This window comes from Lactuca virosa, chromosome 7, assembly GCF_052849685.1.
Source record: "Lactuca virosa cultivar CGN04683 chromosome 7, Lactuca_virosa_CGN04683_v6, whole genome shotgun sequence".
NCBI lineage: Eukaryota > Viridiplantae > Streptophyta > Magnoliopsida > Asterales > Asteraceae > Lactuca > Lactuca virosa.
The window spans coordinates 31606906-31624687 of NC_136432.1; the positions used below are offsets into that span (position 1 = coordinate 31606906).

Sequence of the window (17782 nt, forward strand, 5' to 3'; positions counted from 1 at the left end):
ACATGTCTAAATTAAACTACAAATTCAACAAGTTTGTATCCTCAATTTGACTTACAAAATGCAAATTAAAGTGTTTCCAAATGTTAATCAACTTCCAAAATCTCCTCAAAATCCTTTATCTTCTCCCAAAATACGACTTAACTTCCTCTGGAACTGGCTGTCTCTCTTTTACAAAGGATGAAACTGTTTTAAAACTGACGACACGTTTACATGGCCCATGTAAACTAACACTGACCATTTACACGACCGTGTAAACTCTAGAAGTAAAATGCTCAAATCTGCCAGGCCTTCGAAGTACACTGCTGTTGAATATGCGTTTACACGGCCCGTGTAAACTCAAGGCTTTCATTTACATGGCCGTGTAAACCTCTGTAAAGCCAAAATATTCATTTCTTCATAACTTCCTCCTCGATGCTCCAATAGTCCCGAAACTTCGTTCACATTTTTTATTCATCACCTCAACTAAGATCCTACCTTCAAAAGTCCCTGAAATATCATAAAAGTGTGTGAATGGAATTGCATCATGAAAAAACCCGAAAAATATGCAAAATGCATGAGTTTAAACCTAAATGCAATGCACTTTTATGGATTAAAACTACAAAATGAATGCTTGAAATGCACCTAACACTCATATCAAGCATGGTTATACCAAACTCACAACAGTATACACTAACCATTTGTTTACGGGATTTCAATTCTTCAAATAGTTTTATTTTCATTAATAGAACTATTATACACTACAACTGGAGGATTCCGGGGAATACAAATACATAGTTTTATTTTAAGTAATAAAACTATTATACATACTGGTGGCAGCCAGGGTTTTTCATACTAAGGCTTACATACAGAATACATTATACATTACTGGTGATAGCTAGGGTTTTCATACAAAGGTTTTCATACAGAATACAGTATACAATACATTGGTGGTAACCAGGCTTACAGACTAACATTTTCATATACTACTACAGAATACAATAACAAACCTACATTATGGTCTTAGGGTTTAAGACTACTTTTCATTACTAAAGAAAATATTGGGTTTTCTTGAGAACATGCAAACATTTTACAGATTCACAGACAGGTTTTCAATACAAAAACATACTTATGAACTCACCAGCTTAAATGTTGATACTCTTTCAAAACCGCTTGCATTCTCAGGGAACCAGTAGAAAGGTACACCCGCAAGCTTTTGAGAAGACGGAGCGTATAGAGTCGCGTCTTTCATACTTTTATTACACTTTTGTTGTTATACAAACTATGTATCGAACAGATGTAAATACCTTATATATTTTCAATGTAATGGTTGTGTTTACTTTGGTTACTACGATGCAATTGTTGTGATATTGTACATGACGTCCTCCGCCCCCGAACGTTTCCGCCGTTCCGGTTTTGGGGTGTGACAAATTTTAACGCCGAGTGTCCGATATTGTCACCGAAGATGTTCAGACTTCAAGAGATTCTACTAATCATATCAGCATGTTCCTACAGACAACCAAATTCAATTTTGTATATTTCAGTGGAGTATATTCCATTTTCTCACTATAGCTTTTATGTGATTAATTTTGGTTGATGCATACATTAATGGAATTATTTGTAAGAAGTGTGGAATAGAGGGTCGAAATAGAAAATCACATGGTAGTTGAAGTTTAGACCTTAACCAGAGGGAAGCTATGCTCCGCATGGCAATTTGAAAGATTGTTTTAATGTTGTGTATTTTTTTGTAATCTGGAACACATAATTCATTTTATTTGTTTAATATTAACCATTAAAGCAAATTAACCGGGATGGTTGAAGCATCACCCATCTGTCATATCTGTGGCTGGATCTTTTATATAGCATCTATTTATCTCAATAGTGTTTTAACTATATCTACATAAATTGTCACTCCCACTGCTCAACCAAAAATCGTTTTCCTTATATTTGGAAGGCATTGATATAGTATAATGTTTTCTTTAGAAACAAAACTATGTTCCGAGTGTATGATCTCACTTTCCTTTCAACATTTCACCAATCACTTATATGTTACCTTCCTTTCATATGTTTTTAAAATGCTTCAAACGGATTCCCACTTCCTTTTCCCCATTGGTACTAAGTATTCTGCATATCGATCATTACATTATATTTATACATGTACAAACCTAAAATATTAATAAAAAAAGTACCTACAAACGACAATTATTCTATGAAATGTAGCTTTTTCTCTTGAGATTAGACTCATCAGATTTTGTAGTTTGTCGGATATTAAAGTAGTCAACCATCAGTAGATCTTCCTTTTCTGATGAACGTATGTAGTTCATTCGACATGATTCCACTGCCACCTGATAGCAATGCACTTTCCTTTGTTTCTTTAGTATAACAACCTACTTTCATTATATCTTACTATAACTTTGTAAAAAGAAAATATTGGGAAGTATAATATTGTTTGTGGTCTTTTATAAAATGTTTTTAATTTTTCTCTTCCTTGGAGTCCCATACGGTGTCGTCGGATGTTTTTTTAAGTAAATATTGAAGGTTTTTGGAAAGAATATGTGTTCCTAGATGCCCAATATGATGTAAAAGACTCGTTATGTTTTGTTCCACAATCTCTTTTTGTGCCTCAGGCATTTATCCCGAGCACCTAATCAAAACACAAAAAAAATATATAAATAAAAATAAAAAATAAAAAAAATTGATACATAAAACTAAAAAAGTGTAAAACTACGTTGCTATTTTTGTATATATAAATGTTAATTTATGGTGACTTACCAAATGCCAAATGTCATTGCTTTAATTGTTACTCTTCCAAATTTTTCTCCAAGCCCTATGTTTATGCTTATCCAATCAGTCATATTTCATGTTTATTAAGTCAAAGATTTATAAGCCAAAAGAATGTACATATAAGGGTATAATTGTTATTTGGGAATTTATAACATAAATATATGTTGCAGAGTAAAGAGAGGCAACACATGTTGTTATTGGGGTGCATAACATGGACATTTCCAAATCCAAATGATTCGATAAGAACTTAAAAAGTGATTTTACGTAAAAACGCCTAATTTCTCTTTGACCCAACTGAACCAATTAAGAGCTTAATCTATTTCCCATGTTTTTTATTTTCTTCACTTCCTCTCAACATTTTCTTTAAACTTTCACCATGGTCAACAAATCCTCTTTGTTTTTTTTATCACCGGTCAACTCTACAGATTGATTGCATGAATTCATCCGTATCGACAATTGGTAATGAATAGTAACTGATATCTACCTCTTCCAAATAAACAGCAAAATGCCCAAATTACATACAAGGTAAACCACGATTTTTCATTGAGATAGGTAATTGAATATATCCCAAACATAATATCATATAACCTTTGATGCTCTCTAATAATGGCTAAATATAAAAGTATAACATTAAACTTAATTTTTTTTGTAACATAATCCCTTTCATTTTTTTCTTACCAGCCTCATCAATTCCACCGTTTATCATAAATCCAATTAACCACTACAACTTCAACTACCTAAAAAAGTTGAAAAAAAAGTTCATCAAAGCATTCAGCTCCCAAAAACCATATTAAAACCAAATCATAACTTATATGGGAATGTCAGAAACGACTACATGGAATTCACTTCACCAGCAATAAACATGGGGTTGGATCATTAAAACCGTTCTTTATTGTTTAGTCCAATATTTTACTGCTTCAAAAAGAATCCGTATTTTTAAGTAGAATGCTATAAAACATCAATCAAATGAAAGTACGGTGCTATTGCAACAATTGAAACTTACTTTTATTTATTGGTGTTTTAACATATTTACAAATTTATGTTATTCGTTTCTATTCCATCAGATGTAACAAAAATCATATTTACTTGAAATATATAAAATGTTACCTTGACTTTGTACATGGCCACATTTCTTCTTCCTATCATTCCCCACCAACGCTAGCTATGCCTATCAGATCCAAACCAACTGAAGTTGCAATCACATTCATTATTAGCTGCAAAGTCTTAAAGTATAAATTGTTTCCAAGGGTTACTTCAAAACCCCCTATTAACAAAACAATGGGCCTAATCATCTTTAGAAAATAAATCAAGTAAAGATCATCTAAAAACCATTGTTAGTATTTATTTGAAAAAATAACTTATAAAAGTTCAAATGAGATGATATCTGTATGTAAGACATATTGTTTCTTATCTTTTCTTTTTCATTAAGTCCTGGATGGTAAACTCAAAACCTTAAAAAAACATTAATAGATGAAAAAAAGTATACATGTTCAGCCCTTAAAAGACACCCATCGAAAAAACATGAATATATAAAACTATTCGAAAAAAGAATATGCATATCAAAATAGTTTACAGAAACAATTTCATTTACAAAAGCATTACTATAATGTAAAAAATAATCAATGTAGTGGGTAGGTATATTTTCTACAATTTTGAGGAGCAAAAGTTCAAACCTAAAAAAAAGATTGTAGCTTGCAATAAGCCACATACCAACCGAAACTTATTGGGATTTATATGTAAAATCTGAGTTATATGTAACAATGCAAGGGTGTCATTTTTCTAACACAAAGTTACTCCTTAAAGAACTGCCCCATTGCCTTCCATATTAACTAGGGATAAGAAGATCACGAAAAGGAAAAAATAATACCTTTACAAACCATAAAAAAAACCTAAAAGTGAATCCAAACTAAACAATCACTTTCTAACACCATAAAAAGAACCTAAAAGAAAATATAAAAAGTTATTTACTTTCACCAAATACATAAGGTACTATATATTTTGAAAGTATAATGTTTAAGCATAAACCAATCTCAATTTCAGGAACATTAGTAGAGAATTCATATGTGCAGATGTCATAGGCGAAGGTTGCATAATACCAGTCCATTCCGTTTGATCAAAAAATTGAAGCAATTTTTTATTTTATTACATGATGAAATACAGAAAAAACATAGCTTTAGTGGCTGAATTATTTTTTCGAGAAATTATGACAAAGACTCAAACAACTCGGATTTTGGAGAATAAATACATTCTTTAATATTAATATTATCTAATACCTTCCTCCCGACTTTTTAAGAACTTTTTAAGAGGGAAAGAAGCATGTTCGCATTCCATTCCACCAATGATGGTTTTGTCTCGTCTTCAAGAGATGCCCTGATTGAAAAGTTACAGACTATGAGCAGAGACAAGTTCATCAAAAGAAAACGAAAAAAACTTTTCATAGTCTTCTGTTACTTGGGCTCCAAAAATTTGTTCGATCTTCAAATCATACTCCAATAATCAATATATGTGAGATTCGACCTATAAAAAATCAACTCCATGGATAAAAAAAATAAATATGATAACTTCATAAACATTTATCTATATTTAAGGAAACCTAGAGCCCGAAATCAGTAGCCTGAGAAATCATCATCGATGGTGAAACGGTGAAGCATTTCTATACAATAATGTGATTAATTTCATGAGGTGATAATCTGTTAGAGTAGAGAATTGGGAAGGCGGAGAAGAAAGGCCAAAAGTGTGTCGACGATGGTTGAGAGAAGCCCTAATCCCACTTTAAGTTAAAGAGCTTTGATTTTGAATTGTTCATTGTCAATGCGTAAATTAAGGCTTGAATTTAGGACGATTTGAATTTTTGATTTTGATTTTATTGAGAGATAAACGATTTTTTGATTTACTGGGTTAACGAAGGTAGAATAATTGAAGGGTAAAAGAGTCAATTAACTTGGAGAGGAGGAGGCATGAAGAATATTACACGTGTCATTAAGGGGATTCTTTTATTAGGATTAGGATATATATATATATATATATATATATATATATATATATAGACTTAGGTTATTCTATTCTAACTAATTATTGTGCAGACGTATGGACAATGTTATTCTTTGAAAATGATAAAGAAAATATGTTGTTTAATAATATAAATACGTTCAATCTTACATAACTATTGTCATTAACACACATTCTCACTAATTAAATCGTCTATAAGGTTATTATACACTTATTATTATTATTTTCATTTCTGTCAGAATGTTTATTGATTCGTATTATGTCAGAATGAAAATGAGTGAAAAACGATGTGTGAGAACAAAAATAAATAATAATTAACGAGAATGCATGAAAATGACGATATTTTTGTAAGGTTTAACGTATTCGTATTGTTAAACAACTTATTTTGTTAGTAATCCTCATAGAATAACATTGTCCACACATCCGCACAATAATTAGTTAGAATAGTTGAACCTATCTCTATCTCTCTCTCTCTCTCTCTCTTTCTCTCTCTCTCTCTCTCTCTCTCTCTCTCTCTATATATATATATATATATATATATATATATATATATATAATTCTAAACAATGCAACCTTTATAACCATTGCAACCCTAATAAGTGACACATCATTCAACAATATTGGTTAGTAAAAAATATATCAACTCCCTCCGTAGTTATTTTATTGAAGCGTTTATGGTGATTTTAGGGTGTTTCTAACGTCTAGCCCTAACTTTCATAAAAAAATGAATTTAAGCGTTGTAAAGATTTGGATGAGTTTTGATGCTTGTATTATACTCTAGAACATTAAGGTATCACTATTCTACTTTTTGGAATAATTGATTTCATCTTTATTGATGGAATGTAGAGATTTGGAACTCTAACTTGATGTTTAAGGTGTACATAAGCTTAAAGGTATCACTATATCTTTATGGTTTTGATGTGAGTAATTAGTGATTCCAATGGTGATTATGTCATAAATTCACGACATATAAGTGTATGTCGTATTTTTTCATAAATGTCATAAATTTACGATAGACAAGTGTATGTTGTATTTTCTTTAAAACAAGGCTTTTAATGACAATTTGGCTGTCATTTATGACAAATTAAAGCCTTTTTCTAGTAATGAAGTTTTTAAAAATCAAGGAATCCAACAGAAAACAAGATTGATTGTCTTTATGAAATGATTTTAAAACAACCCTCGCATGATGCTATTTGAAAATAATTGAACAAAAACCTAATTTTTTAAATTCAAAACATTCAAAGGTTCGTAAATAGGGAAATTTAGTCCCAATTAAACAGAGATTGTTAAGTTTTGAAGAAGTATCAATCAATATATAAGCATAAACCAATACAAAAACATAAGTATAATAATGGTCATTGCATACCCAAAAATCTTCCAACATGTCCAAACTCTTTACCTTCGATTTTCAACAAATGACTTAATCTAAATACATATGAAAATACAACTTGTTGGCTTGAAAAGCCGAGTGAATACTACCGGAGTCAAACCACAAGGGGATTGAATAAGTCGACAATCCATTTACAAATTCAAACCCCCAACTAGTTTTATTTTATCAATAAAAAATTGGAATGAAAAATGGGTAAAGAATTTCTTTAAAATATAGTAATTCTAAATATTTAAAATATAGTAAGATCTAAATATTTGAGAAGTTTGAATTTATAAGAAAAATAAGAAAAGTATTAAATTATAAAAATTGAAGTGTTTTTTTTTCTTTTTTAAATTTACACAAATAATTTAGATAAACAAAAGTAAGTCCATTAATGAAAATGATATTTATTTATAATTACATTTATTGGAATTATTACATTTAAATACTATGTGGAATTCAATAAAATAGAAAACTATAAAATGACATGTAAAAAAAATAAATTTAAAATAACCAAAAAATGACATGTGGCAAAATAAATGAGAATGTGACATGTGGCAAAATCATTTTTGTTTATAAGGGAGGATCATATAAAGATAGGAATCATCAATCATCAAGTGTCTCTACAGCAGCATGAATAAATGCATAGCTGTTCTTTTACAGTAATTACAAGGAAGGTTTTAGACAACCCTTGCTTACCTAGCCCTCGCTAGACCGTTTCACAAAAGATAGGTGTTACCAATCAAATCTCTATACTTGATAATTTACATACAAATTGAGAACGAACATGCAGGAAAACGATAAACATAGCTTAAATCCTTTAAAGATAACAGAAACAATATAGTTTGACTAGCCAAAGGGTTGCTGCTTTTGTAACCTTCCAAGACACAGCATTTTCATAAGTATGATAACTTGTTAAAGTACACAGCTCAAAAAAATAAAGTACTCACAGCAAACAGCAAACATATATCGATCATAAAGTTTTTCAAAACAGACGCCAAAGATTATGTAGGAAACTCACATACTATGTGATTGATCCCTCCAATCTAAACAGATCTATATCAACTATCGACTTGCATCACATTGGGATTCTGCTTTCGATCTGACTCCACAGGCTCCTCAAACTTCGGCAGTGGAAGTTTGGAACTAAATATGACTTCACACCTCCTGAAGAAATTAACAGAGAAAGTAGCACATCAGGAATTGCAGATTCTAATAATACAATTGGTCTGCTAAACAAAATTCCACATGATTATTATGATGTCAAAAATGACCAAAGCTACATTCTCTAGATTAAATGCGAGTTTAACAATACGCACAAAGTAATCTAAGCACCTATTTAAATTACATAATAGAAGAAAGACATTAAAAAAGTTATCCCTATTACAAAAAAGTAATGCTCTAGAAAATATTGAATAAAAAGAAACTAACCTTTTGAAAGCTTGTGTGATTCCACTAATGGAACCCGAGCAGTATATACGAGTGGCGTTTTTGGGCAATGAATCTTGCAGTTTAGAGAGTTGATTCAACCACCACTCAGCTTGAATGCATTCATTGTTAACCTGCCAGAAAACATGACAATTACTTCATAGCAAGGAACCGATAATATTGTACTATGTTTGGCATGCATTGGACTGATGTGAAAAGATTTTTTTTTTTTGCAATATTTAGTCACACCAAAAAGAGTTGGCCAGAGACACGCTCTCAATCTCTTATCTGAGGAAATGAAGCCTATAAGTAGTAGAGTATGATCAACAGAGCTAAGATAATACCTCCTCTTTCTGACTAGGAGGCAGTAGGTCTGCAGCCAAATGATTTTTTTGAATACAAGTTTGCAGAGCTCTTGTTGTTTCTTGTCTAACCTTTTCATCGGTGTATCTATTTTCAATTGGATCTAAATACTAAACAAGCATAAAAATTTAGATGTAAGCAGGCTGTTTCAGAAGAAAATTAGTAGTTCTAAATTTTCATATGCTTTAAACACCTTTTCAAGATGCTCAAGTTTTCTGATATAGACTTGTTCAGATTCATCATCACCCTCTTCATATAGCCACTCTTCAGTTTCTTGCAGGCTTTTAGAAATGATCTCCACCTCTGAATCTGTTGCCATGCTCCGGAAGGAACTAAAAAGCTAATTAAAGTACAAATATTCAATCAAATTTTAAACAATACATAGAACCAAACGTTAAACTACACATTTTGTTTTGATGACTACCAAAACAAATGAAAACATTTACCTTGCTACGAGTGTCATAGATAAAAGACTCAAGGGTATTTCTTTTTTCTTTCGTTTTCTCCACTTTTATGTCTTGATCTGCAAACATCTGTGCTCTCTTTTGAGCTTTGTGCATCTCATCTATCGTTGTCATGACATGATAATTCTCAGAAACTGAAAGCTTCTGCTCCCTAGCCCTGCTCCTTGGTTCCACAGCCTGCATGGTGAAAAAATGTGTTTCTATGGTTATACATAAAGTTTCACCAAAAAATAAAAAATTTATTCAGAAATTTAGATTACAGAATGTGTATTCTGCAAAGTAGAACCAGTGGTTTTATAACCAGCAGCACCATTCTTCATAAGATTGTTGGCAAACATCATCATCAGCGAGTACAGTTTAGAGTAATCAAATAAAGGGTGTATGACTTCTAAAAACTGAAGCAACAAACACAAAAGAGAATGATATCATGATATGTTCAATAATTGAGCAAATTAGGCAACAAATAATACTTACTGATACGGATTTTATTTCAAAAATTCCATGGGCATTAAGCTGCACTTTAACCGTGGCCTTCACACTTTTTTCACCGGATGTTAGATGTGGACTGATCTGAAAGCGCATTTAACAATTAACTCAACATATGAATGTTCAATAGCAAAAACTTTGTGTATGTGGGAATGCATGAGAAAGATGCAAATATTGGAACGTGAATGGTCACACATAAAATACTTTTACCATGAAACGACCAACTAAAGGTGATATTCCAGAAGGAAAATCCATCTTGTTGGTGTAGAAAACTTCACAGCAAAATGTAATATTTCCATGGTATGGAACCGTTTTAGTGGTTGGAAATGGGCTGCCTTTTGGAAAAGCTGTAAGTTCTGGGTGTCTTTTGTGTTCACCATCATCAAACCTGAATCCTACCGAGTAAGGAAAAATATCTTTAACCTGCAAACCATAAGAAAGCACAACAAAAACCCTTGAAAATATAAATTATGTGACAAAGTCACTTTAGAACTTCCAAAAGGCTATTAACATATATTTTGTCCAAAAATAGAAAAAGCAAGACAAAGCAAATCCACATTCTAACTGGAGTATATTAAAGGCCTAGGGTAAAAAGTTCAAAACACAGTTCAACTGATTAATGTCCTGCTAATTGGCTTGATGCTAAGCTTTAAATGATAAATCAATCTATGTTCATCAAATACACAAGAACAGACATGCACCAAGAATTTGAATATAAGATGGAATCCCAATCACACAGTCTACAACAGGAGAATCAAGATTCTTCTCTGTCATTTCCTTCAGATGTGCAAGCAACATCCCCAAAATCTCCACAGGCTGAAAAGTCCATGTCTTATTCAAGTATTGTAAATGGATCAAAACACCACCATGAGGGCCCTCAGTGGTCTCGAAAGGTAGCAACTTGAGCTCTTCTTGCATGCTTGGTTCCTTATATCCTCTTCCTATTAATCTCTTAATCTGAGAAATGGTTGACTTTGGATACTTAGTAGCAAACGCAGCCCCTGAAGAACCCAAAAACCTTTGCTTCTCACCAAATGAGACCACAGCAGGCATCTCACGCTTCGATTCATCATTCAACACCACATCAATCCCTCCACGCTTTGCAACTGCTATAGCACAGTTCTCATTCCCAATATCAAACCCAACCACACTCATTCTAACTTCTAACTAAGACACAAGTATACTCTTCAGAATGCAACACGGGGTGTAGGAATTTAGGATCCTTACAAGCACCTAATTCATTCAAACAAACAATCAGTCCATAAATAAATTGATATAAGACTAAATTAAAATATCACAAGTAGTATATCACAACATGCCCAAAATTCCATAAATTATGAATTTGACTACTAAAAACCTATTTCAGTAATCAAAATTCTTAAGCTAGCTAGAGCCCCACTATCACATGCAAACGCGATTTAAATTCGTCGGCTAGCATATAACTCGCAAAATCAAATGCAAATCAAATCAAATCAAATGTACGATTAAGATGAAGGAGGTGTACCTGGTTGAATCAACTGTGAGTTGTTGTTAAAAGAGCTGTGTGAAAAAGCTTAAGTATCCGAAAATGGAAGTCGAGTAGTCGTCGGAAGTTAATCGTCGTTGGATTTTAATTGGAATCGGCATATTGATTAATGTTTAAGTTTGGGCAAATTTGGCGCCCTTGTTATGATTGATCAAAGAAGCCAGCTTAGCTAAAAACTAAAATTACACATTTATAATATCACTCGGAAATCGTACGTAAGAACATGTGTCACCCTATTCTAATAAAAAAATAGTTTTATTCTCTTTTTAATAAAAAAATTACACATCTTCCTATTCTAATAAAAAAATAGTTTTATTCTCTTTTTAACATGTGTCACCCTATTAGACCTCTTAATTAATACATATTTTATTCTTCTTTTGTCATGTGTCACCAATTATGTCTCCTAATTAATGCATACTATTTGTCAACCTATTATTTTCCATTTCAAATTTCAAATTTTAAATTTTTCATTTTAATTACATTAAATTAATAACATTAGAATAAAAATTAAAATAAATTAATACAACTTATAAAGTGATATAATTTCACATATTTATTTAAATCAATGATTATAATTTTATATAACTAAAAAGAATTTCTTAATTAATAATTTATTTAAAATAATTAATTAATAATTTTGAATTTTTATTATAAAAATTTAATTAATTTTGTAACCGTGGTTTCCACGGGTTATAAACTAGTTTATAATAATAGTTACAAAAACTAAAATCTAAAGTATTGAATTTAAATTTAATCAATTTAACCAAAAATGAGATTTACGTTTTGAGTAATTTACAAAAATAGTCCTTATGTCTATAAAAAAAATTTTAAAGAATTAGTTCATTGACATAAAAGTGCAAAAGACATCTTTATGGTTATGTTTTTAGTGTGATTTGGTTACTCACCCAAGTGAAATGACTACTTTACCTTCCTGCCATATTTTCTTATATATTTTTCATATGTTGTAATTTTTTATTTTTTGAAAAAAAGGAAGAGCCCACAATATCCCAACTCCGACTCCCCTTCCCTTATTTTTCTTCTTTCTTTTTGAGGGGAAGAAATTGTATGGAGTGAGGGAGGCTTAGGATGCAGCGACACCGATGGGAACACCCTTGGATGTTAGGTATCAAATAAAAAGATTAGGACATATGGTGGTTGTAACACGGGTGGGAACACCCTTGGATGTTCGGTATCAAATAAAAAGATTATGACATAGGGTGGTTATAATGGTCGTTGCAACACCCTACCCCCATCCACTACAAACAAAATTATATATAGTGGCATAAAGTTATTAGTGGCATATTTTTTTATGCCACAATGTTATATTTTTAGTGGCACATGCTCCTTTGTGCCACTGTATGTATCTCTATTTTTTAATTTTGCGGCCACTGAACCAATAAAAAGAGTTTGTTCATTTTCAACTTTTATTCCCCTCTAGTGTTCAAATTTTTTACCTAAGTTCCCCTCACCCCAAAAATCCATACAATTGTTTCCCCCTAAACCCCAAACATATGAATGCTAGAAGAAAGATCTAATCTTCTTCTGAATTCTAGTCTAAATTCCGATATTGATCATGGTGCGACTGCGATTAAAGAAGAGCAACTAGCCGAAGTTTTTGGAAATGGTCGTGATGATGTTATTAGGGTTACCTCTACTGCTCTTGAACATAAATTCGATATTGTTAGGGTTAGTGGAAATAACAGAGTTGGGATCAAAATTAAAGGTGTCCCGACCTCCTTTCTTCCTCGTCTTCTTCTATTCCAAAACCCTTAATACATCATGTTGTTGGATCTGAGTGTGATATTGTAAGAATTTTCACCTCCATTTCCATTTAAGGTTCTTCCACTTATGTCAATCAATAATGGATTAGGTTGTCTGAAGAAGAAGTTAACCTGGAGAGAATGTTAGGACGAGACTGGAAGAGACTGTAACACTTTCAACATCTTGTTCGTTTATAACTTCCAAATGAGGATGATTCAGGTATTATGCTCTACTCCATAACCTCTACTTCAAATTTGGTCCATATTTATTGATGATTTTGTTATAAGTATTAAATTGGTGAATCTCTATAGCAAATTATGTAATTATATACTGTTAACCTTGTATTTTTTAAGGTTGGATTGTTCGATATGGGTAGATCACTACGAAGGGATCTCAATCAGGTTGCTAAGGCAACTAATACATCTATTACTAAGGGCTTGAGATATGTATTACAAGGTAATGGATGATGTTTAGACTTTAGATGATATATACATTTTGGATATATGAACCATTTCAAATATAAGTCATTATCTATTATCTAATCAGGCAAAAATAGGTATTAATTTTGAGTCTTTACTAGTCATGATCTTGTGATTGATGTTTAAACTAGTTTCGTTTTGGGTGCAGAGGCAACACTAACTGTAACGCCCGGATCCTGGTATGTATTTTTAAAACAAATTATTCATTTTTACAAAGGGACTCGACGAGTTGGAGGCCCCAAACTCGTCGATTAGGAATGGAATTTGGATGCGGGACTTGAAGCCTACTCGACGAGTCGAGAGCCTCAACTCGACGAGTAGGGCTGCCTGAGTGAAACCCCAATTTTCAGGGTTTGCACCCTATTTAAACACCTTAACCTCCAAAGGGTGGCCTCATTTGCAGCCTCCATCACCCCAAACCCTAGCCACGAAACCCTAATCCACTTTTGAGTGCTTGTGAGCCATTGTTGTGTGTTCTTTGTGATTTTGAAGCTTGAGAAGGAAGGAGAAGCTTGGGAATTCAAGAGGAAGCTAGTAGATCTAGAGTTTGAGCTGCATTTCTGACTCATTTGAGGTATAAAGTTGATACATTGGCTTTCCATTGCTTAGATCTTCATTTAGGGTTGTATTTTGTTACTTTTGGGCCATTTTGAAGTCATTCTCGGGATTTGGGTGTATCATGAAGTTGTGACTTCAGATGTAGGCACTCATGAGCTTATGAGGCTTAAAGTTGCCAGCTTTATCAAGCTTTGGCCCTTCTCCATGACCTAGACCTCTTATATAGCTTAGTTTTGGTGTTTCAAGCTTCATGATGGATGGACATAAAGTTAGCAACTTTACGTGGAAACTTAGTCCTAGGGGACCAGATATATGTTTTGGAAGCATTGAACTCGACTGGAAGCGACTGAATGGGTGTAGACTAGGGGGGACTCGACGAGTTGTTCATACAACTCGGCGAGTTGGATCGTGATCCCTAACCTTTTCTGTCACTGATCAAACTCGTCAAGCCTAGGAGATGACTCAACGAGTTGGCCATGGGTTTTGGGGTTTGAAGATTGAAGAACTCGACGAGTTCAAGGAGGAACTCGGCGAGTTGTGAGCGAACTGTGCCGACTCTGTTATAAGGAAGAACTCGACAAGTTGGATCGAGAATTCCAGGGTTTTATGGATTATGGAATTCGACGAGTTGATGGACCAACTCGGCGAGTTGAGTCAACCAGGATGTTAAGTTTGACTTTGACCATTGACCAAAGATGACCCTTAGAAGGGTTATGAGTATGAAAAGGGTAATTGAAGGAAATGTTTATGTGTAGGAGTCTGAGAGGGATTGATTTCAGAGCAGGAGCTTTTGCAGCTATTTCCCAGTTATCGAGGTGAGTTACCTTCCAGTAGAAGTGGGTCGAAGGCACCAATGTCGGCCCACTAGTAGTTGAATATAGTTGAGATGATTGTCTTTGTGATAATCTTCTGGTATGCCACTATCTATTCTGGTTTATGTGTTAGTATTCTATGATATTATGTAATAGTGGTAGGAGGGGTAGGTTAGACCCCATAGCTGGTTGAGATAAATCGGTGGGTAGGTCGGACACCCAGATATGTATGACAGTATGCTATGCTATGTTATTATGTGGTAGTGGTAGGGGTGAAATAGTCCCCGTAACCTGTTGAAATAAACCGGAGGGTAAGTCGAGCACCTAGATATGCTTGGCAGGGGTAGGTTGGGCACCCCGGTATGCCTGACAATGGTAGGTTGAGCACCCAGATATGCTCAGCAGGGTAGGCCGGGCACCGAGATATGCCTGGAAGTATGTTTATTGTATGGTATGTGGTATGAAGGGGGAACTCACTAAGCTTTGTGCTTACAGTTTTCAGTTTTTGTTTCGGGTCCTTCTTCTTCGAAGGGAAAGGATTCGGCACGATAGCAGAGCATCACACACATGATTTTCCGCACATGAGATTCTTGGGATTTGTACTCTGACATTATTTTCCTATGATATGTTTTGAGATGGATGACTTATGGTTTTCATGATATGAGATAACATTGATGACATTTTCAGTAATCTGTTTTATGAATATTTAAATTAAAAATGAAATTTTTGGTCTTGAAATTTGGGATGTTACACTAACTCTACTCTGGTATAGTGATTGTTGAATCTCTGATAATTCTTATGTATGCACTACACTATCTCATTTGTATCGGTCTAAGGAGTTCTTGAGTAAGTGCTTTTTCTTTTTTATTCTTTGTTTCTTTATTAGTAATGGACTAATGGTGTTTGCACTTAAACCCTATTCCACTTAAAGAGGAGTACACATAGTAGTTAGTAACGAGACTTGGTAAAGGAAAGAAATGTCTTAATAACTTAAGTTTAGTGTTCCTTAGTTTTATTTTCTTGTATATCTCTTTTCTTTAAGTTATCGGTCTTTAATTTTACTCTTCATAGGTCAAAGGTCATTTTGCTTTCTTTGACATGGTCTATCAAGGGTTTGCAAGTGGTGATCTAGAAAGGGGTGTGAAATCCATTAGGATTTTCCTTCAAGATGATCATTTAATTGAATGTTCTCAATCATATGCTAAAAATATGGGTCTGTATGGCCACAGAGTTGTGCGCCTCAGGTGATTCTCTATTACTTATTTAAATACATTTTAAGGGGGTTGGACGATCTTTTATTTTAATCCTTCTTTTTTATGCAAACTTTTTGTTTTATTTTGGTATGTGAAGATGAAAAGCAAGCTATGGATCACAACTTGCAACAACTTTTCATCCCATGTTGTAAAGTTGTGAAAAGTTAATTGCAAAACATCCATGGTGCACTTATGGTTTCAATTGTTCTTGGTGATCCATAATTAAAGCAACTGTGGCTCAAGGAAGTCAAAGTAATCATAATATTTTTAATCTTTTATTTGATTGTAAATCAAGGCCCTCATAATGTGAAAATTACTCATTGGAGTGTTAGAATGGCAAAATGATCATTTACTGTCACTAGTCTAATATGTGATCATATACCGTATTGAAGAGACTAAAGTATGACTGTAAAAGCAAAAGACAATTGTTAGTACAAAAAAGATTAAAGTAATTAATTTGTACTTAATGAGTCATTAGTGATTAAGAAGCAAATAAAACTTTTATTTCACTAGACAAAATTCTTTCTTATTTGTTAGTATGCTTATAAACAAAAGAAATAAACGTTATTATAAAATATAAATTATTAAAAGTATAAAACACAAAATAAAGAAATTTATCAAGAGATAGTATGATTCAAATTTTAAAATATTAAATCTATCTATTCTTCGTTAATATATTATTTTATTTTGTCATCTTAACTTGCATTTTTGTCAAAATGTATTTGTTAGTTATAATTTTATTTTGTTATATGATAATCGTTGGTTAATATTGTTGTGTATAGAACATTAAAATGAAACCATCTACTTTGATGTGCTATGTAATAGTATATTGTATTGATTTTCTTATTTAACTTTAAATATGTTATAACTGAAAGTTAAAGTTGCTAAAGTTATAGTTCGTTTGCAGGAAGAAGTTTCTAACCTTCAACAACAATTAGATGATATGATCATAAAAGAAAGACAATTGAGCAAGTTATTTGAAGAAAGACGGCTATGAATAATATGAGGTTTTTTGTAGAAAGTACAAGCATCTAATGCATTATAAAAAAAGGAAACCTTTTTACTCAGATTCTTTGACAAAAAATTTATCAATATTGTAATTATTTAGCATATTATTGTTTGTCAGTTAACTTTTATTTCAAATAATGATATTGGTATGTCCATTTATAACCTTAGTTGTATTTTTATTATTTCAATGACGTTAAAAAAGCAATTGGACCTAATTTCTGAATATTTTTCTTTTTTGCTAAAAATATGTGCCCCCAAAAGTAGGAAAATGACTTTTATTTTAACAAATGTATTATTGGCATAAAAAAGCGGCACTAAAACTAAAAATATTATAGTGGCATAACCAAAAGTGTCACTAAAACCTGCAGCGGCACAACCAAAAAGTGTCATTAAAGACTTTTAGTGGGAGCGCTTTTAGTGACATTTTATTTTTGTGCCGCATATTACAAACTAAGTTTTTAGTGACACTTTTTTGGTATTTAGTGGCACTTTTTTGTGCCATTAAAT

The 17782-nt window shown here is 32.5% G+C and overlaps 1 protein-coding gene across 1 annotated transcript; it reads right to left on the reverse strand.

Annotated features, from left to right (window-relative positions):
* Positions 1-8296: 8296 nt before the first annotated feature.
* LOC145126510 (heat shock 70 kDa protein 16-like) lies at positions 8297-11034 on the reverse strand. Its single transcript, XM_079061868.1, has 10 exons — positions 10615-11034; positions 10090-10302; positions 9868-9963; positions 9654-9788; positions 9376-9570; positions 9123-9269; positions 8911-9039; positions 8570-8700; positions 8413-8473; positions 8297-8305 (listed from the first exon to the last, which is right to left on the reverse strand). Exons 1-10 carry the CDS (start codon positions 11032-11034, stop codon positions 8297-8299), a joined length of 1536 nt encoding a protein of 511 aa, XP_078917994.1.
* Between the last annotated feature and the right edge of the window lie 6748 nt (positions 11035-17782).